The sequence below is a fragment of the Seriola lalandi genome, unplaced genomic scaffold (genome assembly GCF_002814215.2).
Source record: "Seriola lalandi dorsalis isolate HSWRI2012SDOR001 ecotype SW California unplaced genomic scaffold, Sedor1 jcf7180002054140, whole genome shotgun sequence".
Taxonomy (NCBI): domain Eukaryota; kingdom Metazoa; phylum Chordata; class Actinopteri; order Carangiformes; family Carangidae; genus Seriola; species Seriola lalandi.
The window spans coordinates 218,135-244,318 of record NW_019524693.1 but is presented as its reverse complement, the minus strand read 5'-3'; the positions used below and the strand labels follow the sequence as shown (position 1 = coordinate 244,318).

The 26,184-nt window shown below is 42.1% G+C and overlaps 1 protein-coding gene across 1 annotated transcript in view; it reads right to left on the bottom strand.

Annotated features, from left to right (window-relative positions):
- lrp2a (low density lipoprotein receptor-related protein 2a) overlaps positions 1-25,772 on the bottom strand; it is a 46,397-nt gene extending 20,625 nt beyond the window's left edge. Inside the window, exons 1-39 of the mRNA XM_087173254.1 lie at positions 25,694-25,772; positions 20,550-20,657; positions 20,024-20,146; positions 19,378-19,494; positions 18,851-18,961; positions 18,602-18,715; positions 18,369-18,485; positions 17,652-17,795; positions 17,424-17,543; positions 16,722-16,850; positions 16,073-16,242; positions 14,330-14,553; positions 13,668-13,874; positions 13,378-13,580; positions 13,035-13,175; positions 12,638-12,841; positions 11,829-12,021; positions 10,987-11,112; positions 10,710-10,840; positions 10,397-10,534; positions 10,009-10,290; positions 9,639-9,878; positions 9,101-9,220; positions 8,480-8,596; positions 7,941-8,321; positions 6,957-7,205; positions 6,132-6,343; positions 5,814-5,998; positions 5,459-5,687; positions 5,122-5,299; positions 4,778-4,906; positions 3,745-3,911; positions 3,368-3,511; positions 3,057-3,166; positions 2,482-2,659; positions 2,139-2,352; positions 1,773-2,012; positions 1,402-1,590; positions 64-996 (exon numbers count right to left, since the gene is read on the bottom strand). Coding sequence (XP_087029380.1) covers positions 64-996; positions 1,402-1,590; positions 1,773-2,012; positions 2,139-2,352; positions 2,482-2,659; positions 3,057-3,166; positions 3,368-3,511; positions 3,745-3,911; positions 4,778-4,906; positions 5,122-5,299; positions 5,459-5,687; positions 5,814-5,998; positions 6,132-6,343; positions 6,957-7,205; positions 7,941-8,321; positions 8,480-8,596; positions 9,101-9,220; positions 9,639-9,878; positions 10,009-10,290; positions 10,397-10,534; positions 10,710-10,840; positions 10,987-11,112; positions 11,829-12,021; positions 12,638-12,841; positions 13,035-13,175; positions 13,378-13,580; positions 13,668-13,874; positions 14,330-14,553; positions 16,073-16,242; positions 16,722-16,850; positions 17,424-17,543; positions 17,652-17,795; positions 18,369-18,485; positions 18,602-18,715; positions 18,851-18,961; positions 19,378-19,494; positions 20,024-20,146; positions 20,550-20,657; positions 25,694-25,763 — 7,387 coding nt within the window. The 5' untranslated portion in view covers positions 25,764-25,772. The remainder of the gene's footprint in view (positions 1-63; positions 997-1,401; positions 1,591-1,772; positions 2,013-2,138; positions 2,353-2,481; positions 2,660-3,056; positions 3,167-3,367; positions 3,512-3,744; positions 3,912-4,777; positions 4,907-5,121; positions 5,300-5,458; positions 5,688-5,813; positions 5,999-6,131; positions 6,344-6,956; positions 7,206-7,940; positions 8,322-8,479; positions 8,597-9,100; positions 9,221-9,638; positions 9,879-10,008; positions 10,291-10,396; positions 10,535-10,709; positions 10,841-10,986; positions 11,113-11,828; positions 12,022-12,637; positions 12,842-13,034; positions 13,176-13,377; positions 13,581-13,667; positions 13,875-14,329; positions 14,554-16,072; positions 16,243-16,721; positions 16,851-17,423; positions 17,544-17,651; positions 17,796-18,368; positions 18,486-18,601; positions 18,716-18,850; positions 18,962-19,377; positions 19,495-20,023; positions 20,147-20,549; positions 20,658-25,693) is intronic.
- Between the last annotated feature and the right edge of the window lie 412 nt (positions 25,773-26,184).

The following is a 26,184-nucleotide window of genomic DNA, read 5'->3' as shown; positions in this document are numbered from 1 at the left end:
ATATCACTGGTACTACATCCATACAAAGCCAACTAGAACTAAAAGTGTGAGTGCAAAACCTACCTGAAGCCACCACTACAGGGGGCGAGGAGGGTGAGGACAGGCTGATGTAGCTGATCTTGCTTGCTCCTGCGCCTGAGCTCTGTGTGAAGTATATCCTCCTGTCTGTGAGGTCAAAATCCAGTGCCACTGAGGTACGTGGCACATTGACCACAGGGAAGGGCAATGCGTGGTCCTCCGGGTCGAGGCGCAGGCTGCGCACTGTGCTCTCAGTTGTGTAGATGAGATAATCGTCCCTTGACACCACACAGTTCTCATTATCTGCAGCAAGATTTCCAAAAGCACAGCTGCATTTCTTGTTGTGGTTGCCTGTGCCAGAACCTGGGAGGGCGAAGCAGAAATGGGCACAGCCTCCATTGGCCTCAATGCAGGGGTTGTAGTTCAGCTCCTGAGCAGTGGTGGGCTGGGTACGCTGGTCAAAGATGGTAACGTCTCTCAGCATGTTGACGTTGTCTCTAATGACAACAGGCTGCTCTGTGCTACCAGGCTCTTTGCTTGCTTGAAACACCTTCTTGAGGTTTCTGTCCACCCAAATGATGCTACTCCCAAACACTGCGATCCCATAAGGAGTAGGGTAGCGGCTGCCATACCTGACTATCTCTGTCTCCCCTCCTTGGGGGTTGACTCGAGCAATCATATCCAGGGAGTCATCCACCCAGTACACATAGCCAGTTTGCCAGTCCAGAGCCAGACCTCGCGGGGTGATAATTCCTGATGACACTAAAATTGTGCGGTTTGTTCCATCTAAGAGTGCTCGCTCAATTTTTGGGTTCTGACCGTAATCAGCCCAGAACAAGTATCTGTTTCTGGGGTCCACAACGATGTGGCGTGGCATGTCCACTTGGGTCTTCAGGAGCACCCTGCGAAAAGTGGTGTTCAGACGAAGCACCTCCACATATGTCTCAGTCAGGAAAGCGTTGGTGAAATACAAGTTCCCTGAGGACAGAATCCAGGAAGCTCAGTGTTTAAAGTGGCATCATATATTTGTACATCATAAGAGCAGGAAGTTGTTAATCACAAACTGTTAGCTATGATAGGTCACAATGAAAATAAAAATCTTACTAGCTGACATTATGATGGTGGTATCAATACATGACAGATTTTTTGTTATGCCTTACGGTATCGTCTGTGTGGGACACTAATTTCAGGACCATCACCTCCACAACAAGTGCCTGAGATCATCATTTACCTTCATCTAAAGTGTCATATAAGCGTTGCAGAAATACTTCACGTGGTAACATAAAATAAAAGGCTTCTGTGAAAAGTTTTGTTTGCTGCTTTGACTTAATTGCACATTCGTACAAAACAAAAACTGAGCTGTGAGCTGACACACCAGCATACCTGCGGCCCAGTCCACAGCAATGCCCCGTATCCCGTTGCGTCCTATTCCAGATGTCACAATGCTACGTAATCCCGAGCCATCTGGCTTAATGCGTCTGACCCCGTTCTGTGTCGCCACAGTGCTGCTGAAGTCACACCAGTAGATGAGGCCAGAAGCCATGTGTACATCAATGTGTAAAGCATTACGTCCTGAAAGAGGATAACCCAGTCATTACATTACTGTTACTTCAAAGACAATAACCAAATCATGAACAAGTGATTTTAAGTTACTCAGTCAGTCAGTTAAAAGTTAATGAGCATTTTAGAATCAATTTTTATATAACTTGATATATGTAACATGGTAAATAACACAGTAAATGAGAATCACTGACCTCTCCCAGCCACAGGCACCATGGCCTCAGAGTGGTCTGCTCCTTCCAGACTGAAGCCTTTGATTGCAGACAAGGTAGAGATGACGACATAGGACTGGTAGGGAGCACAGGTCCTGTTGTCAGCATTGAGTTTAAAACCCGTGGCACACGCACAAGTAAACAGACCCTGCGGCCGGGGCAGGCAAAGCTGCTCACACACTCCCACATTGTTGGTGCAGCCGTTGGATGTACCTGCAGAGTCTGAGTTTGTTTTTTGAGAGAACACAGTGTGACGAACACAAGAAAATGCAGCACGTCAAAGAACAGACGACAGTGAATAAGAACTGTGTATTTTTCCCATTGATGATGTTTACTTGCGTTACTCACTTTCTCTATAATGCACTTTTAGAACTCTGAGACCCGAAACATTGTCTCGCAGCACAACCTTGTTGGCACCCGTGGACTTGTCCACGCGCTCTATGACCTCAAAGTCGCGGTCAGTGAAGTAGAGGTAGTTCTGATGGACAGCCACACCCCAGGGGTGAGACAGGCCTGTCACTATGGTGATACGGTTACTCCCATCTGGATCACCACGCTCAATCTGTGGAGATTCAATGCCAGGCAGGCAGTGAAATGCAGTAACTATATCTTGTACAATCACCAACATTAATGTAAATATCATTGTACATTTGTGAACACTTTACAGAATGAACTGAATGTGAAGACCCACCGTGCCAGTGCTTGTTACAGCCCAGTACAGCTTGTTCTCTTGGATGTCTAGGGTGAGGAACTCAATGTGATCTAGGTTGTTGGTGAACAGGGTGACAGGGTTTAAGCCGTCCATGTCTGCAGATGCCACCTTGGCAGGAATGCCACTCTCTGTTCCCTGGTCTGTCCAGTACAGTTTGCTTCAAAGACACGTACAAATGGAGGTGAGACATTTTCAATTTAGTCCTGGATCTACTGTATATCCTTCTTATTACTTTTTAACAGTCTTACACTTTATAGTCAAATAACAGAGATACAAACTGTCTAAATCATGGACCAAGAGCTGAAGTCATAGTCATATTATCAAAATAAGTGTTGCAAAGTTTTCATACGGGAGGGAAAAGGGATGGTTTAGAAGTTATTTTCATGTTTCTTAATCGTACTCCTTTGTACGGTGCTGGGGTCTGCGAGTGCAGTGTGGTATTCAGTAACACTGGTTCTCTCTAGAGGCAGAGCAGGTGGCGATGAGGAGGCTGTTAGAGCTCAGTAGCTGTGGGGATGAGGGACTGTGCCAGGACTGTGTTAAATGGGGCTTACCCACGTGCTGGGTCCACTGCGATGCCAACAGGACTGCCAGCGCCAGTTGGAGAGCCGTTATTTGTGATTAGAGTTTTCCGGTACTGTACCTCCCCTCTCAACTTCAAAACCTGGCCGAGCACAAACACAAACAGACGCATTTATTGTTCTGCGTGTTGTGACACTGCCTTTATTTACACTTCATCTCTGGTTATTGCAATCACAAAAAAAAACAAGACTGACTGGGATAATGCCATGTGAAGCTGGTAATAACTGTAAAAAAAAAAAAAAACCAAAAAAACAACCACAGGGCAAAGTATTATTTGTCACACCTCAATAGACTGTGTAGTTGGATTGGTGTAGTACAGGTTCTCTGTTAACCAGTCCAAGGCCAGGCCGACAGGGGAGCCAAGGATGGCTGCAGGGGCAAACTCTGTCCTGTTAGTACCGTCTGATTTCACCCTGTGGATCTCACCCTGGTGGAGAAAGGAAGACAGATTGATCTCAACCCCTGCTGAATATGGATGTATAGAATGAACCTAGCGTTATGTTTTTAATATGTTTGTTACTATTAACCCTGTTTCCCAAAAGTTCTGAACTTAACTTTGACATGGCCAGTTACATTACAGTACAGTATGTCTCCTGTACGCTTATTACAAAAACAGATTAAGAGCTAGGAAAGAAATTGTGTCTTTGGATAGTTACTTACCGGGTGCTCCACCCAGTAGATGGCCTGCTCATTGTCATCAAAGTCAACATCATAGCCATTCTGAAGCCCAGCAACAGGAACCATAGCATCATTACTCTTGTCATCGGGGTTCAAGGAAATGCCATAAATGATGCTGTCTCTCACAACCACCAGGAAAGGATCCTCAACTACAAGTAAAAGAGATAAAGAAAAAGCAGTCAATAAACACTAAAAAACAAACAAAGATAAACAAAAGCTACATCAATGTGTCTTCTAATTCTGATCAAAATACTCGTATCCTCAACTAGAATTTTTGTCAAGGCTCTGAATTACTTAAAAATTAAAAAAATTACCAAAGTAATTCTGAAACCGGGCTCGGAAAGCACTTTTCCTGGATGTGGACTTGGTAATACAAAACTAACAGCTGCTTTCAGTGTATGATATCTGGTGCCAAATAGGAATCCCAAGATGACGGGCCTTTATCTATATAGAGGATTGACTGGTGACAGTTGGTTCCACAATCTGATTTGCTTTGTCATCAGAGATTAGAATCGATGAATGGTTGTGGGGCATTTTCATTCTTGGATAATCGTTGGCCTGAGGGGGAGACTGTGTTCTGCTTGGCTTGAATGGGCTGAAACCTGAGATGAGTTAAGCTGTTGACCTAGGGGGGACTCCTTGGACCTTGAATTAAAGGTCCCTTGTCTTCCCAAGACCTTGAAAGACACGCTTATATGATTCTCAATATTTATGACTGGAACAGCAGTTTACAAGAGAATCTAAATGGGAGACTGTTGACAAGTGCCTGGATCGATGTATGATACGGGTTTACTGTTTTCAAAGATTTCCCTTCTTAGCAACATTAAGATGGCCACAAATAGAGCACCTTTCTCAGCATCATTTCTGCAATGACAAGTTTTCTCTTTTACAACAATCACCACAGCTAAGACGAATACCTAATGAGTGCATCAACATTATCAACTGCATCTGACCTGACTTCCTTTTTCATCAAACTGAGTGATGAGTGTTTTCCTCCATTTGGCAGGATGCATACCTCTGGTGCAGGTGATTTGGTCGGCTGCCAGTGTCCAGCCCGAGGGGCAGGCACATGAGTAGTACCTTGGTCCCACAGCAGAAAGCAGACAGATATGAGTGCAGGGGCTCCTCAGGCAGTGATTTTCACCTGCAAATTGTCAAACCACAAAAATCACATGCAATAACCACAAGAAGTATGAGAAAATAATCTTCACGGGTTTTTTAAACCTAATTACAGAAACAATGGACCTGCTGCATCATTATCAACCAAATGTATTCAAGTGGCCAACACAATGGTCATTATCAGCTAATACTGATGGAGTTACTTTATTTATTAGTTTATTTTCATTATCTTTTCCATACCTGCTGGCTGCCTGGCTGGGTGTACTGCCACCAGACCCATGGGCTGAGGGAGGTTGAACAGCATCACTGTTTGGTTCTCCCCATGCCACTTATGGGCTCGCATCACACGGTTGATGTATCTGTCGGTCCAATACACAAAATCCTCAAAAATGGTAATTGCGTGGGGATGTTGCAGTACCTTTTCATAGAGAGTAGCAAAAGAAAAAAAGTGTTTCTTACACATACTATTCACAAGGAAATTGTTTGTGCTCTGTTCACTTATTATCAACATAAATAAAATCTATACAGATAATTCAGAAAAAAGTGTCAGAATAAAGTCTGCCTTTCACACACTCACCAGGTCACTGGCCAGAACTTGTTTCCTGTTGTTGCCATTATAATCGCAGTAGTCAATGAAATCCAAGTAGGCATCAGCAAAGTACAACAAATTGTTTGGGTAGTCTATGGTTAGACCATTGGGCCAGTACAGCTTGTTGCTTACGATAACAGTCCTCAAATTTCCATCCATGCTGGCCCTCTCAATGCGGGGGTTCCTTCCCCAGTCGGTCCAGAACATCAGGTGAGCACTGCGAAACAAACGGCCCTCTTTAAACACAACTAAAAACAGCTTTAATAATTAAACCCTTGTACATGCATTGCATTCTAAGACACACAGATTTTTAAACAAAATTGTTTCTCTGAAAATCACTGACCTGTCTCTTGGGTCTAGCACCAGGCCTCGAGGATTGGTGACATTTTCACTCACTAATACAGTCCGATGGGTGCCATCCAGCTTAGACACTTCAATTGTCTCCAAGACATAGTCAGTCCAGTAGAGGTTCCTGCCCACCCAGTCTACAGCGAGGCTTTCTGTCACCGTCACTCCACTGTCAAATATCTGTCCACAAGAGACTCATTCTCAGTTAAAGCTGTTTACTGATGATGCTGTCACTACATGTATAGCTCAGAATATAAACACAAAAATGTTTAGTGCAATACGTCTGTAACAAAACGGAACAAATCAATCTCACCACAGTTCTATCACTGCCATTTTTGTGAGCGCTCCAGATTCTGTCCTGGCTCGTATCGGACCAGTATATACGGTCAGTGACTGAGTCAAAATCTAGGGCCACAATGTTGCGTCCATCTCGAACCATTGAACGGACCACGTTGGGCTGAGCGGTGATGTCATCTTGTACAATCTGATTTCGACTAGCCACGAGCAAGAAGGCCTGACGAGAATCTGTAAACAGACATCAAATCTCTGTTACCTATATTTCATGTCCATTCTCATGCTAATAAGAGCACTTATTAGCTTTCGCATGTTTACCAAAACTATACAACAGGACTGTTAAACAGATCCTACTCAAATGGCAATCCTTGGGGAATGCACTTTTGTCCAAATAATGAACTATTGTATTGCAAAGCCTTTCAGCAGGTTATCTGTGTGGAAGAGGAGCTCATGTCAGGCACGCTCCCCATAAACAGCCCTTTGTTGGTGATTATGTCCTAATTACACCAGTGATGGCCAGTGAGTGACATATATGTTATTTGCCTTATCTAAAGAAATCAGAGCAGCAAAGAGAGACACAGGAGAAGAAAGACAGTGTGTCAGTCTCGCAGTCTGGGGGCCAAGCTCCCCCTTATAATAGCTCATTCCAGCCCCACAGCCAACACAGCAGAGTAAACTGATATATGTGCTGTATAGGCAAATTATGTTGGCATCCAAATTACTGTAACACTAATAGTATGCCTATTTCCTATTTTACTGCATTACAAAATTATAGGTTCTTATTTACAACTACCAGGGGAGCAATATGTTCCTTCCACAAAAGGTCGACATAATCCCTCCTCACCTGAGGCCTTGCAGGTACGCTGGTCTGCTTCCAGAGTGTAGCCATCCTGGCAGTGGCAGCGGAAAGAGCCTCTCTCATTAAAGCAATGCTGGCTACAAAGTCCAGGGGGATTACACTCATCTATGTCCTCACAGGTTTTGGAGTCATTGCTCAGCTGATAACCAACAGGGCACGTGCACTGGGCCCCAAACGGCCCCTGGATACAGCCGTGGGTGCAGCCAGCATTGTTGTCAGAACAGCTCTCCTGATCTGAGTTGAAAGCAGACAACAGTTTAGTAGTGAAAAGTTAAGATTGCAGCTGAAACCAAGTAAGTGATTACTCACACAACACAAACTGAAAATCTGTTGTATGTACGCTGCACAAATGATAATGAACAACGAAGTACTATCTACTTTCATTAAGTGTTCTTCGAATTGCTTTTTAATAGCTTTTTATGCATATTTATGGAACATTATTGTTATATGTACGATACACATTCTAATAGCAACAACAATTTTCATCTGATTACGCCTTGAAACAAATACATGACCATTAAAATAGTTAATAGAGATATTGTTTATGTTGAAAAATTGATCAAAACTACTTGCAGCATTTCTACCAATGATTGAGAGTTTGTTCCTACCTGGCAAAGGCTCATCTGAAAGTTGTGAGAAAGGCAAGAAAGGAAAATCACATATCATTTCAAGGTTAATACAGGTCAAATCACACACATGCATGATTTTAACACAAAGACAAACAGATAACATTTAACACAAGATTTCTGTGAAATGAAGTCACTCCTGTTTATAGAATACAAGAACTACAAAAAATGTTGTTGCATTAAACAAAATCAGTTTGATCGTGTTTATCATGTGATGTGAAAATGTAATTGAATTTGAGGAGACCAACAAACTTGGAAATGTAATAAAACAATCAAGTCTCCCTGGTAAACAAAGAACATGTGCCATGCTGACTCAGATGACAAAAGCAGGGAACAGACTTACTGCAGAGAGGAGACTCATCAGCACCGTTGGGGCAGTCAGGAGTGTTGTCACACACTGTGGTGAGGTTGATGCACACGCTGTGGCCAGGGCACTGCCACTGCCAGCTTGGACATCGGAAAGGCGGCGTGGGGCAGTCTCGTTCATCACTCGTGTCCCTGCAATCATTGTCCCCATCACAAATCCAACTGCGTAACACGCAGTTTCCATTGTCACAGCGGAACAGAGAGGACGGGCAAGTGCGAGGTGGGCAGGCATGGTGTTCGTCACTGCCGTCCTCGCAGTCTGGGTGACCATCACACTCCCAGGTAGATGGGACACAGCTGCCGTCTGACTGGCACTGAAACTCACTCTCGTGGTGGCACATCCCTGGAAGCCTGGTGGCTGAAATACATTATGAAACACCACAAACAACATGTTAGCACAGGCCAAAGTGAATACAAATTCAAACATACTATTAGCAACCATACACATAATTATGCAAGACTGAGTAACGCTTCAGTAATATAACCTCTGATCAAAGGAAGTATTTAAATACTTACGACAGCCTTGCTCATCTGAGCGATCACTGCAATCAAAGACTCCATCACATCGGTAGTAAGAGTTGATACACTGGTGACCACTGGAGCACTTGAACTCATTCACAGTGCAGTTGTAGACTGAAAAATCCAGTTGAGTATGTTAATGCTGATATTTAAAATTTCTGCAGTTGTGCATGTATGCTGAGCTCCACTGTTGTGCAACACAAGTAATGAGATCAATAGACTAAGAGGTTTAGCAAATGCTTGTTGAATTTTACAGAGCATTCAATTGACCTCTACAACTTTTTCAGCATGTTTAGCTAATAAAAACAGAGTGCTGCTGAATGCATGAATGACTGAACAAATTAATTAATTATTCTCCTTTGGGAAAAGGGCAGATAAAGCTCCAGCCTGCAATATGTCACAATGAGAGGCAATGCTGAAGCAAGTTTACAGTTCGGTCATGGGGAAGTCTACATGGTCATGAGATCTGATGCAATAGATCTGATCTGATTTTATTAGTTATTGAAATACAAGCAGAATGAAATATAAACAGATTTTATCCAGTACACAAGAATGTGCTCTAAGTTAACACCAGATGAGACTACTGACTATACTGTAAGCATATATCCAGGTACTCACTGCATCCCTGCTCGTCTGCTCCATCCACACAGTCCCTGTCCCCATCACAAACATAGTGGGGATCTATACAGCGATGGTCTGGACACTGAAACTGTCCTGGATGGCAAGTGTTTCCCAGATCTGTCAACACATATTGCAAGAAAATGAACCTTGGCATATGAGTTTATCTCTGGGCCACTAAATATAAAACCACACAGGTCTTAATTGAAAGGAACAAAAACTATGCTTCAGTATTAATCTGATTAATGTTACTATGTGACTATTAACCACCTTTCATCGCTATGTTTTTATAATTACATATAGGTTCATTTATCACTTCATCAAAAAGTGTGCATTAAATTAATTTCATTGCATATTCAACTCACTCTTTAGACAGTTTGTCTGCTTCTTGTCATATTTGGTGTGTTTCTTGAAACAAAGTTCTGTCACTGTAATGAATATGGACTGCTCCTGCCTAATTTGTGTTCAGAATTGCTAAAACAAGTCCCTAAGCAAATTCTATTAATTTTAAGCATATAGTCTATATAGGGATACTCACGACAGTCAGCTTCATCTGAGCTGTCCCCACAGTCATTATCAGTGTCGCAACGCCAGGTATGTGGGATGCAACGGCGGTTGGCACAGGTAAACTGATTGGCAGGGCACGTTCCAGGCACCTGTGTAGGGCAGTTGTTCTCATCACTGTTATCAAAACAGTCATTGTGCCCATCACAGCGCCATCCTGCAGGCACACAGCGCTGATTGGCACAGGTGAATGCAGAGGGGGAGCAAGTGGAGTCTGAAAAAAGAGATCATCTTGATTAATCTTGAGCTGAATTTTTAAAAAAAACAGGGCATGAAATTGTTTTTTACTATTGTCAGTCAAGTCAGAATAGTACAATCAACTGGGTTAACAAAAAAAGCCTTACTGTTAATTCCACAGTTGACTTCATCACTGTTGTCATGGCAGTCGTCAACACCATCGCATCTGTAGCTGTTTGGGACACATTTGCCGTTGCCACAGGAGAAGGAGTTGGCTCCGCACTGCAGTGTGGGGGGCTCATTGGAAGGGTCCTCCACACACGTCTGTTGGTTGGGCGACAGCTTCATGCCATACGGGCAGCCACACACCCTCTGTGAGTCTGGGGCTGGGAAGCAGAAGTGGCTGCAGTCTCCATTAGGATTTGTCTGCCTGTTGCAGAGGTTGGAACCTAAGAAGGGGAGTAGAGGGTTATTACCAGGAATATGACTAACAAGTGGGAGCTGCAGCTACTCATGAATAGCAAAGTGAGACGAGGAGTGAATAAAGCTACTGACCAATCTGAGAGTTGGAGTTAAAAGACTTGACATGCATAATGTGGCTGATTCCTCTTCTGATAATGACCATCTCCCCACCATCGGTCTTGCGCACACGTACAATGCCACCCAGACGCCAGTCAGTGAAATATGCATAGCCTTCATGAGACACGAGCAATAGAGCACAACCTCAGTTATTTTATCTTTCATCACCTCCTGGTAACAGTAATTGCTCTTTTGACATGAAAAGTATTTAAGCAAGGATGGCAAACCTATTCAAATACATTGTCCTGTGCAGGATCTTTATAGGCAACTTTATGCCAGGGCTTATTACCTTCAAATATGGTGAGGCCAAATGGATGGGAGATCTGGGTTATGCGGTCCAATGAAAGTCTGTTCTTTCCATCAAAACTGCTGTGCTCAATTTTGTTAAAGAAAGCATCCACCCAATATAGACGCATTGAGCTGGATGGAGAAAAAAAGCAAGTAGACAAGACAATGGGTTAAAAAAAAAAGAAAAATTATATCAATCTTGATTGTAATAAAGAAGGTGAAATGGTGAATTGTGGGACCGCTCTTTTTGGCGCATGGCTGTAGGACTTTTGGCTCACCTCCAGTCAATAGCTAGGCCATTTGGCCAGCCAAGAGTAGTGTTTACAATAGACAGGGCATGTGACCCGTCAGCCCATGCCCTCATAATCTTGGCTGGTCGGTACCAGTCAGTCCAAAAAATATACCTGTCAAAGCAAAATAAACAAGGATTAATGTCACATTTCATTCAAAAATCTACCTTCTCTGAATACTTTGAAACATCTACCGTGGTGACAAAAACCCTATTTATTTAGATTTATTTTTGGATTCTTCTACCTTATAGAGCTTTTCAGTTTAAGCCAACTTCTTAGTGTTCGCTACAATACTGCCCTTCACGCTGAACTAATCTCAGCTGTTGGACACAGAAGCCTTATGACTTTGACGCTATTGGAAATAACAGCTTGTTCTAAATAAGGATTCCTTTTATCAGGTGGGGGCTTAATTACAGGACATTCAATGAATGGCTGAGTACATCTTACAGTGTGTAGTCAGACTTCCCTATCCTTAAAAGCAAAAACAGATACAATACAAATACAATTACTATAAAAACCTCATGTATATTTTTTTTTATCCATTTAGATATTCTAAACAATAATTTCACAGATTAAAGTATAGAATATTCAGTTTTCATGGGTTGTAAACTGGCTTAAAGCTCTTTTATTCAGATATATTGGGGCGTCATGGTATGATGAATAGTAATATTGCCCTATGCAATAAACCTAAAATGTGCAATTTTAGAGGTGGCCCTGCATTGCCCAAATAATCTCCTTGTGGAGGAGGGTTAGCAAAATGTCAATATTTGCTTTAAAGAAACAACAGCACCAAAATAGTAATATTGTTTTCCTATCTAATATTGATTTACCCAATGAGAGGGTGCACCACAATGGCCCTCGGGTTGTTGAGGTTACGTATGATGGCTCTTCTGGACTTATCAGCGAGCCTCATGACAGATATGCTCCTGTATCGTGGGTCAGTCCAGTAGAGGTTTTTTGAAATCCAGTCGTAAGCCAGGTCCTCCACTCCATCCACTCTATTGGCTGCCAGTACCTCCCTGCCTGTGCAGATCAAAGGAGTCAGACCACCGTTTACCACAGAGATGAAAGAGGAACACATTTAAATAAATAGGCTGTCAGCTTGCATTTTCCCCATGTGGACCAGACAGAAAAAACTAGAGCAGCTCCAAAAACAACATCACTGATCAGAGCAGTGGTGTTTCTGCTTGCCGATTATCATATTAGTAACTGCTTTTCACTATTAAAGTGATCATTTAGAAACTAAACATCAACAAACTGCTCGGTAAAACACCCTTGAGTAGTCTGTTGTCAGCCGTTTTCAGCCATTTTCAGGTGATTAGTTTGAGATGTAGGTTGATTATATGATCCATTTCCACTGTCCATTCACTCCCCCATTGTACCAGTCGGCCCCATCAGGCACTCCCTTAACTCCCTGTATAAGCCTGGCTGAATCACATGGTAGAGCTCTCTGCTAGGAAAGAAATTATCCAAGGATGTAAGCACAGGGAAAACACTGGAAACATTTTAGCTGCTGATAGTTTTCCATACTCCACAACCACAATGTCTTTCCTCGTATTTTTATTCTGTTGTTAATATGTGAATGTCTACAGTAATAAGGATATTCTAGTTCGGCTATAGCAACAGACATGATGCTCACCTGTCCCATTCACTTTCTGTTTGTAGATAATGTCTTTGGCTGTGTCTGAGAAGAAGATTGCATCGTCTTCGGCACTAAAATCCACCCCAACAAAGTAGGAGGGTGATCCAGTGACGGGCAGGATGATGTCTTCCTGAGAGGAAAGGTTGAAGGGGATCCCTCTTACAGCCAGCTGGCTGGAGAAGAGCAGAAACTGCCTCACAGCTGCAAATAGGATTACAGAAGACCTTTAGAAAACAAAAGCCATCCATGCCAAAGATATTCAGCCAAACAAAAACATCATGACAAAACAAGTAAGGGTTACTCAAGATGAAACCATGGCTGGTTGCTGCATAGGTGAATTACGTATAAAAATACTGAGGTCTGTTCAAGAAACAGAGGAGAAATGTTCTTTTACCCAAACATCGCTTTCCATCAGCATGTAGGTCATAGCCAATGCGACATTTGCAGCGGTAACCCAGTCCTCCATTGTCACTCCTGTGACTCAGAACACAGATCTGCTCACATCCGCCTCTGTCTACACTGCAAGGGTTTGGCACTGAAAACAACACAAAAAATTATGGATTGTGATCTTTGACTTTTGTGTTTGTAGCTCTTCCTTTGGAAGTTACATGGCAAAAATCTGGCTAAATGTACACTGTGCTACTGTAGCATGAACTGTGAGAACTACGAAAAACTTTTAGCTGCATCAGGACCACTCTGAACAAAAAGACTAATTTTGCTCAGTGAGAGGGGCTTACCGTGTGGCTGTTTCAGCTGATGTATCACTGCTACTCCATGAGGAGTCTGAGATGTACTGTAAACCACCTGAGGACTGCTGTCAGTGAACTTGTTGGCTTTCATCACAGCCATCTTGGTCCAGTCCGTGAAATAGACATTGTGCTCAAACAGACTGATGCCAAATGGATGTGGGACCACAGAACCTCCATGGACCACTGTTTTTCTATTTAAAAAAATGGTGATGACACTGATACCTTAGAATATAAATGCAAAAAAATGTTTTTTGAGGAATAACATATGACATATTTACCTGTGAAGGCCATCATATGTTGCAGTTTCGATGTAGTCATAACGACTGTCAACCCAGTAGATGCGTTTGGCCTCAATGTCCAGTGTGATACCAGCTGGCCAGCCCAGTTTACTCCCAATGATCCCGTTACGGTTTGTACCATCCATGAAAGCCCGCTCCAGGCCTGGTTGTCCATTCAGTGCCTCCCAATCTGAGAAGAACATATACCTGTGAAAGGAGGGGAAAAGTTTAATTTGCCAGTTTTCTCTGAGATGTGACTGTTATATGTGGACCAGTATGTATAGCTGGGCACACAGAAATAACATTACATGTATTCACCTAAGAAAAAACATAGGAGACTTTCCCATTTTAATTAAGTATCCACAGCATCACATTATATCTCCAGGTGGGTGGCTCTGCATCTCACCACACAGCTACATTAATTTACGATATGTAATTCCTGTAGCCACCTGGCTCTCCTCCCCCCTTGAACTATACTATTGGATTACAATGAGGGTCATCACTTACATTGCTCCTCACTAATCCACCCAGGGCAATCTCCTAATCTCACACACACACACTACCCCCCATTTTTCCATGCCGATGGAGCACGACAGATACTGTATGTGGGGATTGGGAATGGGTGGATAGATGAATGGATGGAAGCTGGGAGATGTGCTTACCCAACAGTGGGGTCCACCGCCAGTCCTCTCGGGTTTCCGAGGTTTTCAGTGATGAGTGTGACCCGGTTACTTCCATCAAAGTCCACCATGTCAATCCTGTTGACGCTAGCCTCCACCACATACAGTTTATTGTTCACCCAGTCCACAGCCAGGTTCTCAGGGTAGTCAACCGATACGTTTAAAACCACCTGCACATCGGAACCGTCCATATCCACAGAAAACACCTGTAGACAAAAGATGCCATTGTTGTCAGGAAATGAGCTCTTAGGTGGTCACTGCATCGTGTAATAAAGAGAAAATATTAGGACAGGTTCAGATTTAATCAAGAGCATCTTAATACAATACTGACATGCATGCAAGTAGATTGGAAGTGTTATTGGTCACTGTAATTGTAACCCCTGTCCACATCCCTTCCTAGATTGATTTCAGTGTAAGTGATGGATACATATCCACAGTCCTTGTTTGGTGTAAAAACTGCCTTTTTTTAAAGCAAATTCCTTCTTTGTGCTGGAATGAACAGTGTGTCCTTGCTGAGCGACAGCAGAGCGACAGAAAAACAATGGGGGAATTTTGCACAGAAAAACACTGCAACTTTTGAAGATAGCCACTAATTATTTGTCAGTCTTAGACTGCTGAGGCATCATTTTAACTTTAAGAAAAACCTTGAAATCAGTTTTACACACAGCATGGACCCTGGATTTTGTCCCCAATCAATTAAATTGAAATTGCTTTGCGGCCAGAGCAAGAACAGGAGAAACAACGAGGGACGAAAACTCTTTCACTCTAAATGTTAGTATCTTTTTTAGATAGACTTGAATGAAAGTCAACCCATCCTTTAAAGAAAGAGTATGATCTATGATACTGGTCTATGGCAGTTGAACTGTTGCAGGCAGGAATGCAAAGAAAGAAACATGTCTGTAAGGTGGTTTTCTGAACCTGCCACTCTGCCGATACTAAGATGGCACTAGTTTCTCAGACCAGAAGCCTTGGCACCATGCAGTTGGTTAGAGGGACACTGCTCTTAACAGCTCTGCTTCTTTTGAAACAAGATCCAGAGGTCTAAAAAGCAGGATTTTCAACTGGCCTGTTTAAAGAGAAACTTAAGATGTGGAAATAGCCTGATTGTTTAACCTTTCCTGTTATATTCACAGGCCCCGTTTGTGCTCTCTCTGCTTTTAATCTGACATGCTGCCATGGAGGTGGCTGATATACAGAGATGCCCAGTCAAAGATGTGTCCTAGTCTTTCAGCCCAGTGGCTGCAGTTCAAACCATAGAGGAGCCAAGGCATAAGCTGAACAAAGACTTTCTAGATGGCCAAAGAATGCATATAGATGGACAGTGCCACTGAAAACAAATACAGCATGATTACTTCGAACCAGATCCAGTTACAAAAATTGCACCCTGGTATGTGAACATCATACCAGCCTATCAGACAGGTTTCAAGATTAGGCCATTTGGATTCCATTCCACATCTACTTCCCGTTCATTACGACCCAGCCGCAAAGGAGCCAACAGCTATCCCATTATTATAGTATCAACATTGCTGATATTTTTTAAGGATAATGGAGAGAATTCAGTCCTGGCCAGCTCCTGACTAAGTCATGTACTTACTCAAACAAGAAACTGTTCTACTCCCCATAAAATGTTACCCAGGCATAACAGACTGTTCTGGGGGGTAATGCCTTATGACTAACGTAGCAGTAAGAGTAAAAACATAGAATATGTACACTGGTTAAAAATACCTTATTCTGAATGGTATCTGTCCAGAAGATCCTATGGAGATTATAATGGAAGTCCACTCCCACTGCAACCCCTCTGTTCTGTGAATGGATCAAAGTGCGCAGACTGTTGCCGTGGATGTCACCTATTAGCAGGTCTCTGCCATTAGAAAATATCAAGGAAGGAACTCCAGCTACAGGAAAGAATATACAACAAGTCACAAAACACAGCATAAGAAATCTTTATCTTTGAAATGCTCAGGTTTGAGCCAGAGCCTTATTTGTATTAAAACAGAAATCAGTTTTGTAGTACGTAAGCTCAACTAAAAGATCTTTGGGAAATTTACAGAATTTACAGAATAGTGAGGGTAGGGGGGATTTATAGCCATTATCTTTTCAAACTCATTTTGCTAAAGCTAAAATCAAAGAGGTCAGCCTCTCAGTCAACACTCTTTCTATGTTCAGCAGGCAAGAGACTAACTAAAACAACATTCAGTACGCAGCAATGCACCACAAAGAAGCACAGACGCTCAGTGGAGCAGCCACAGCGGTCGGTAAAAAGGAAGGGGGTCTATGCTAATGGGCCTCAGTTGGGCGATTCATTCTTACATTCAAAATCTGAGCATACTGTATGTAAAACAAACTGTTCAAACAGAGAGGAAATGACACTCACTCGAGACGTCAGCTCTGCAGTATCTGTGCTGCTCCAGTGTGTAGCCCTCTCGGCAGCTGCAGCGATGGGAGCCTATGCGGTCTTCACACAGCTGGTCACACACACCCCACATCGAACAGTCGTCAAAGTCTTCAGCATGAAATCAAAATCAAAGCAGATGAGAATTAAACACTGATTGGTTCTGTCACATTACATTATACCTACAACAGGTTTTTAAGAGACAACAAAAAAGTGTAATGAGGTGCAAGTCAATGATACTTCCTTTCGATTTTTCTTACATTTTGCTGTGAGTCTAAAAAGTTTTTGCAATGTACTTTTGAGTCCACACAAACAGCAGATTTTATATGCACTGCTATAAACCTGATTTGAATTGAGAAGTCTCTGGTCAGGATCAGAATGTGGATGCACTGCAAGTGTAAATGGTTACATGCACAAAATTCAAGTCTTATTTAGGTGAAGCTGTCTCTCTGTACTTGTGGCGTCCTGTGATTAAGGACCTCTGTTGTTCCACTCTTAGGCATAAACCCCCAAATAAGAGACTCACCCACTGCCAGTAATTGCTTACTTTATCAATTGAGCAAAAGCAGAAAAAATACATGGGATAGTGTCAAACATCCCAAATTATCCTTACCATTGTACTACATGTACAAAAATTTTCAAACGTTGGGCTATGCTGCAGTTACGTTTATGAAGGATAAATACCTATACATGTGCGACTATTGTTGCTGCTGACAATGTATCCAGAAGGACAAGAACAGGTTCCTCCTTCAGGAGAGGCATGACAACGATGCTCACAGCTTAGAGAGGCACATCTCCAGATACCTGTTCCAACACAGAAGCCAGAATAGTGAGGAAGATACTTCAGTGGCACAGTTTCTGTGATATCAGATGTTCTAATGTGTATTTGACACTAGCTTTGTTGGTACTAACTGCAGTTGCGGGCAACAGTGGTGTTAGTTTCGTCCTCTCCCTCGGGACAGTGAGCTTTCCCATCACACAGCTGATCCATGGGGATACACAGGCCAGAGGATGGACAGGGCCATTCTCCTGGGTAGCACTCTCTCGGCACATTATCTGTAGTCAAAACCAATTAATCTTACACATAAAAAAGAAATACAGCTAAAAAACAGCACAGGATAGGGCTTTAAACACGTCAGACTGTTTGGAATTGAAAGATATTCAGCCAGTGAGGTGTGTGTTAGGGACAGGCAGCCTCCACTGGAATGTGGTGCTGATCTTAAGAAAATTGTAACTGGGACTTCATTGTCAGGGAAATTACTGTCACTTTAAATCGATGCAGGGGAATGGAGCTTGGAGGGGGTCACATGGGGGCTCAGAGGGCTTCTGCAGCCCATCCTCTAAAAACACACACTCTTCACAGCCGTGTGAAGGAATTCTAAAGCCCTTTGGGGGGCTGCGCAATCTTGTGCCACAAAGAGGCATTTGAATAACACACTTAAAGGAGCACAGGCATAGCGTCTTGCTATCCCGAATCGACCATGGTGACTGGAGATGAATCAGGTTCACACAGAGAGCTCCAGTTGTAACCCATTCTGGTGTTCTTTAACCAGCCAAATGTCTAACATTACTGGTCCTAACAGTAAAAATAAAGTACATTTATGAGAACTGATTAACAATGATCCATACCACAGCCTTTCTCATCAGCATTGTCCTCACAATCATCTTCTCCATCACAGAGCCAGACTTGATGGATACAGCGACCACTGGGGCAGGTGAAGTAGTTCCCTCTACATGTAGGATATGCTGTAAGTGAGATCAGAGACTAAGTTATTTGTTTATTTATCTAGGTGAGGGCCCTTACACTCACAATGAGGTTGGATTAAAGAGAACAAGAGGATATAGAGACAGAGGCTACATACTGCAGTTTAGCTCATCACTTCTGTCTCCACAGTCGTCGTCATGGTCACAGACGTAGCGATGAGGAACACACACTCCATTATGACATTGAAACAGGCCCGTGTTGCAGTGCTGTGCTAAAGAAAACACAAAACAACAGAAATAGACAAAAAGAAGCATTTAGTGATGCTACTTTTTTGTGCATTGCTGCGGCACAGCCCAAGTGAGAGTTGTTTGGAAATGCCTGTTTCTAAAATTGACTGGTTTCTTACTGCAATTGGCCTCATCAGAGCCATCACGGCAGTCAAGTATCTGGTCACATCGCTGAGTCCGGTTGTAGCAGGCCCCATTAGCACATCTCAGCTGTGTGCACTCGGGGTAATCTGAAAGATTAAATCATCATCAGGGAAATCGTATGCATTCAAATCAGCCTGACAACTGTGTTCCTTTCAGCTCTTAAAATGTGAAAAGCTCAGTGAATGGGAAGGATAAGAGACTAAAATTTAACGCCACCACCATAACAACAGCAGTCGCCAAAGCATTCTTTATGCAATTGTGAGATTACCACAGTGTGTAGTGCTGTGAGTCTACCATGTCGGCACAATAATGGCATAGCAGCTGAACTTCAGCTTGACTAATCCACCAAGGAATCTGCAATCAACCTCTGACAACAAGAAGCATATTGTGGCCCATTCTGTCAGTCAGCGAGACTCTTAATCTTAACAAATTGATTAAAATGCCACAGGAGCCTGAGATAAAAAAAAAAAAAAAAGGGGAAACCACCCTGGAGAAGACTTACGGCAGTTTCTCTCATCAGATCCATCTGAGCAGTCCGCCAGACGGTCACATCGGTATTCTCCTGGGATGCACGCCCCATTACTGCAGCTGAACTGGCCACTGGTGCACGTCCTTCCAGCTGGGGACAGATTGGAGAGTGATTTATTTAGCAGCAGGAAGGTTTCTTATATATAAAAATAAAAATGAAAGTTGATGTACTTAAAATATATAGTAAGTACAATACAGCAATTAAATCCTTAACCTCCACAGACACTTTGACAGGCCAATTTCTAAAACTTATTTTTCAAAAAGACAGACCTTCGTTCAGGATTGCAATAAAAGCACTACGGTTTCATTTGATGCCAAAACTGAGGAAATGTGTAAAAATTGTTTTAAAAAAACATCGACATTACACACAATATTAGTGTAATTTAATGGTGCAACCACAAAAATTAGCATTCATCATTTCAGTTAAAACAAGTGTGGTATGATTTCACTGGAAGCACTGGAGAGTGTGTTTTATCCAACTCTGAAGCTTTTCAAGCGATCGCTTTCTAATAGATCGCTTTTCAAGCGATCTATTAGAAATATACGGGTTCAGGTGGTTAGGTTTCAACTGATGTGAAACACAGTTAAAACAGTGACTTGACACTGTAAAATTTACTCACGACAGTGTTGCCTCTCATCTGAGCCATCCTCACAGTCTTCCTCATCATCGCACACCCACACATCTGGGATACACTCGCCGTCACTTAAGCATTGGAAATGACTGTCATCACACGTTACCTGAGCTGTTGGAACACACACAGAGCATTTCATTATTTATAACAGTTGAGTGAAATCCACTGTTAGAGAGTTAATATGCACATTTGCTCAAGAACACTACTTTAGTACAATTTTGAGCTACTTCTTTTACATATAAAATATAACCAATTAGTGAAATATGATGGATGTACTGTTATAGATTAAACTAAAGAGGATTACTTTTAATTTTGATACTTAAAGTACATTTCGCTAATAATACTAATGTATTTTTACTTAAGTAAAATTTTGAAAATTTAAGTAAAGGATCTGAGTATTTCTTTCACCTCTGGTGTAATTCAGGTTGGAATGACACATCCAACAAGCATCATAAATATTCGAACCCTCTCAGGTAATATATTGGCATACAGTGTCAAACAATGAGTAACTCACGGCAGTCGTGTTCATCAGAGTCATCCACACAGTCTGATGTCCCGTCACAGTGCCAGTCACCTGGGATACATCGGCCTGTCCCACAGCGGAACTGCCCCAGTTCACATCCTACACACAGAGATAATTTGGCATAATTCGGTTCTTCATTTCAAGCTTTTTCTTACATGCTATCAATTTTTTTATCCAGTTATTAATCTTCATAAATGTTTCTTAATGTTGATGGAATTATTATTAGTAATAATGTCATGATACAATCCAGTCATTTGTCATTCTGGCATTCTCAAAATGAATTCTTAAATACTCTATATTTAATAAAAAACATGGCATAAGGGGGCAGGGATGTCTTCCACTGACGAAGCATGCTGTTAATAGCATTGACAAGCCTTGGAGACAAGCGTGCCAGCCATCCTCCCGACAGTTACACAACCTTCACCGCACTCACCCTGAGCCTCCTTTTGATGTTCTCGCTGAGTGGCATGTGTAGAGATAAGGTACCACCACTCTACCTTCCCTGACATTTTCCAGGAGAGATTGATTCAGGCAGCATAGTTTAGTGGCAGAGCACTCCATCAGACCCGTCCAAATAGGAATGTGTAATTCTGATTGTCTCTCTGACAGCCTGATTTATGGTGCATGCTGTTCCTGTCCGGTCTGAAATGTAATTGGAATAAATAGTGGTACTGGGTGGTACCGCAACCATTTCAACCCAAATTCTTCATGAGAAGAGCTGTGAGGTGGTGATGGCTGGTGCACGCTTGGGGTTGGTGGTCTATCTCTGTCCTGCCTTATCCAGCATTTTGGACACATTCTTTCCTCTTGATCAAGTAGCCCCATACACTCACAGCAAAATTAACAGCCTATTAACAGATTGGATTAGCCTATCTAAAATCAAATAGTGCATTACCCCCATGCTATAGCTATAAAAAACCTCTGTAATGCCTTAAGCTACTAAGATATATAGAGACATGTTGCAAAAGTGTTAAGCCTTCATGTGTGTTTACCTGAGAAACTGTGAGTAAAAAAGTAACATCTTAAAGGTAAACTACTAAAAATGTATTGCCTGCAAACCAAGCACCTATTTGAGTTTAGAGTCAGGGTTTATCATCTCTTTGATGTGATGCACCCTTTTAAAGATGGATCACTTCCACAACAGCTGTGGGGTCACTGCATGTGTTACTGTACTAAAAGCCTTGCATATGCTCCCATCAAGAATTTTTGTCTCAGATTAATTAAAACCAACATACTGCTTTACAACCAACCCAAAAGAGGCTGCATATTTAACTCCTACAGCAGCTATCCAGGAAGCAAACCTTTTTTTCCTGCTCAGTTTACTAATGATAAAATTGCTCACAATCTACTCAAAGGGAGCCTTTGTTGCAAGGCAGTGATCCCAGAGGTTTCAGCATCATCTATAGCATGGCAGCAGGGACAAGTGTTGCATACAGTATAACAATGGCTAAGAGATGTGCTCTATTTAACAGAAACACAATATTTCCCCAGAAAATGAGGGATATGTTCAATACATTTAAGTATTACATGACAACATTATTGTAAGTAAATAAATATCAAATACACAGTTATGACATTAAAATAATAATCATAACATATTTAAGAAACAAAATTGAGCTAAAAAAAAAAGAGCTAAACAAATGAACAAAATCTGCTTCAGAAAAGATCAAGATGTTTATAGTTGTCATACATTCAGACCTAGGTTGACAACTTAAAACCATGTACGCCAAGGAGAAACCAATCTGCTGGAAGCTTTCAAATGCAGCCAGTGTTCCCTGACTGTATTACCTCTGGGAAAGGTGACAGATACACTGAAGCTGAACCTTTCAACAGCACTATCTTGTGTGACGGTTCTCCTTACATTCTGAAAAAGAACATTGTCTTTATAACTTTTCCTTAATCCTAAAATTTCTATGTCTTCATCCAAAATCAAAATCACAAAATCAAAATTTGACTATGTGAGTAAATATTAGGTAAAAGACACAGTGAGCGATGCAAATCTGCTAGTAAGAATGTTTAGCTTCAGTCTGATGTGGAGTTCCTTTTTTTGTTAGTGTTTTTCCTTCTCTTCTTTATAGCCTTGTCTTTTCTAATTAGCAACTTAAACCCACAGCAGGAGAGAGCGCCACACTATCCATGCAGGAAGATAAGGCACCCTACTATTGCCCAACAAAGAGGAGCAGTAGAGGAATTTTCATTAGAATGAACCCCCCCAAACGCCTTAAACCCCACTGTGAAATTACAATGGCACAAAAAAGGTGCCAGCAGGGATGCAAACTCATAACTGGAAGTGTCACCCTAGAAAAGCCAATTTGCAGATGGACAGTGGAGAGTACAGTAAGACTTACATCCTGCGATAAGGTAAAACAAAAGTGAAACATAAGCTCCCCTCTCAAGGCCACCCATTAGGAAAACACCTGTGTTCTACTGCTGAAACTCTCTGAATATCTTACTTGTCCCGTGGGGTGCCTGAGAGATGTCTTCAGGCTTTCATCAATATCGTCTTGTTTTGGCGCAGCCCTCTGCACTCACTGAATGTGTGTGGAGAAAAGTAGTGAAAACGGCTGCTGGCAGCATGAAACGCTGGACCCGTCCATGCTGTCAGAGCGAAGTGCTGCTGCCTATTTCATATGGAAATCAATGCGGCAGAATGCAGTCAATTGCCAAACAAGTGACTTTGGCTCTAACTGCTACACACAAAACAGTGAAAACCAGAGGGGCACTGGCAGTGGCATGGGAGCAAAAGGAAGAAATAAATAAAGCGAGAAATAAAGCCTTGGTCTGGTTACATTTGAGGAAGATTCAACATGATTTTTGGTTCGTGCCTTAACAAAAGCAATAGTCAAACAAATCATAAATGAAGTTGTCACTATGCAATGACACAGGCACTGGACAACAAATTTTTCCTCTGTACAGTGAGTCACAGCTCACCAGCTGCTAGTTGGAGGCTAAACTCCATCCTCAGTGTCTGTAACCTAGACTGAGGGAGCTACAGGAAAAGAAAGGATTTGCTCTTGATTTGTGCCAACTGCGTTCTTGTTTCTAACGCCGTGTTACTGTTGCACAAGGATTTAGGCTCCTACACCGGAAAGAAGCCGGCATGTGTGAGGTTTAATATGCACATGCAGGCCAAGTTGGTGTGTCTTTAAAAGTTGAAAATAATATTTTTAACAATGTCGTGACAGACTCAAACTCAAACTGAAAATAGGTGTGATCAAATCAAGACAGTCCAGCCCCGCACCTGACCAAAATACAAGCAGACTAAAATTACACTAACAAACATGTTGTCTGTATTCATTATTCTGTTTCATATTCCTTTTAATTTTTAACACCTTAAAAAATCTTACTGTGCACTTAATAGGTTATTAAGATATCAGTGGCCAATGATTAATAGAGAAAACAACTCAATTTACTGACAAAACATGTTTGGAACAGCAAAAATGACAGAGGGTAGTTAATAAAATGACAGAGGGTAGTTAATAACATGTCAGAGGGTAGCTAACAAACCAGCACCATGAAATCCCCTCAGACTGTCACATTAGCTATTATTACCAGTGTAAGCATTCTGCAGCAGTATCGAGGATAAGGCCTGGATAATGTGTTACAGAAGGGTGGGGATGAAACAATTATCAAACCTAAGGATTTTTGTGGAGGATCAAGCAGAGATTAGAGAAAACACCCTGCCCCCTCATAGCAAAACTGCATTAATAAACCATTACTAATCTCTTCAGTATATTATTAAGTGACATATCTTTCAATTTGATTCACACATCACCAGAGTCTTTTCAGGAAGCACCTGATACTATTCTATTGCAGTGTTTACTGTACCCATTTATCATGGCATTATTAAAACTCCAGGTTAGAAGTAAGTGGTGGAACATCATCACAACCTACAAGACTACATGCAATTTTATTTAAGCAGTCTACAATAGTGTCTGTTAATCACAACGGCTCAGTGCTAATAATCAACATGAACATGCTGACAAAGTCTACTGAGACACTGGGGTTTTAGCTAAGTCATCATTTTGTTCACTTCAGTTGTCATCAGCAAATTTCAGCTACAAGTACTGAGACTGCTGCGATTCAAAGGAAATGCCAAGTGATTTTTTTTTCCAAATGCCAAATGCCACAGCCTCAGTATCAACACGATTATATTGTCTTTTTGGCATGCAGAGTTCACCTTTTTTGTTTTTGTTTGTCTGTTAGCCAGTGCGGAAATAGGCCCAGGATGTTTCATAATAAATAAATAAGAAAGCTGTAGCTGCGACTCGTACTCTTGGGTACAGTTTATTTTCTTTACTCCAAACTGCTCCTTAGGTAGAAATGGTTCCATTCTGCAGCACCTGCAGTGTAATTAGTTGCTTGATTCACACTAAGGAGCTTACGTACTAAGAGTTGAGCAAAAAGAAAGCAGATTACAATTTGAGAAGTAGGATCTAGCTGGGCTACAAACAAGAGACAAACACAAAACTGTCATGTATAAAGAGCAGTATCTGAGCATTTTGTCTGTCTCTATCTTACACTTGGGAATAAAGTTCTTCCTCCAGCTGCAATCAAGTTTGAATCAGTGGTCTGCGGCGTAAAATCGAATGAGATTTGTACCAGTAGCTCTCAGTCCTCACAGATTGTCTGTAAGTCACATGCTCTTTTCTGTTACCTAGCAACAGTAAAGCTCAGGGAAAAGTTCTTCAAGAGAACTTCCAATCTGTCTGAGGAAGGCTTTGTGCTCAACCTTTAAAGTAATACTATGTGGTAAAACATTTAGATCCAGAGCCAGAATTACTGTACCTATTGGCCACATCAAAATTACTGGAAGATATAGTGTCGCTCCATTAAAGCAGTGGCTTTTTGGGTCATCAACAAGGTTATTTTCATGTGTTCAGTTGATTTAGCATCTTGAACTGTACTCATTAGGTGTATACTTTTGTAAATGTGTAAAACACATTTTAAGTCAGCAAAAATTCAGCCTACGTTTATATGCACAGTAGCCTAAGTGGCTTGTTTTGATTGAGCAACAAGTGCAATGGGTGAATCAGTGGTAGCTCAACAAGAACAGTTCCCCAATGAATCATTTAACTGCCAGCCTGTGTGGACAGAAAACAGAAAGCAGGAGATAATAAAATCACACTACTTACCTTCAGAGTGGCACCATCTAACATAGCACATGAAGATGAGAATAAGTTGAAGTAGCAGTGCTCTCCACATTCTGGCTGGTCCGTCCAGCTCCGCTGTGCAGATGGAGGAGCTGTAGGGACTGAGGCTGGGATGCTGTTGCTTTCCTCTGTCTGTCTTTCTTGGCCCGCTAGTTGATGAAAAGGGGCGTGCACAAAGGCCAGGACAGCCGCTCCCCCAACCCAGCCTCGGCCCTCCAAATAAATCCCTCTGGCCCTGGAACCTGCATAATGCCATGTAGGGTCCGAGTTGTCCCGGGTGCCAGTGATTTTTCACTCGCAGCGGGCTATGGGCTCTGTTCATTTGTCCCACTCTGTAAAGGGGTTGTCTACGGTATCCTGTGAGGAAAATAATGATGGGAGTAATAAAAATGTAAAACTAACTAAAGTTTTTAATTAGGGTGTCCAGAAGGCCTAGACGTAATCCCCATGTGTCTGGTTCGAGCCCGACTAAG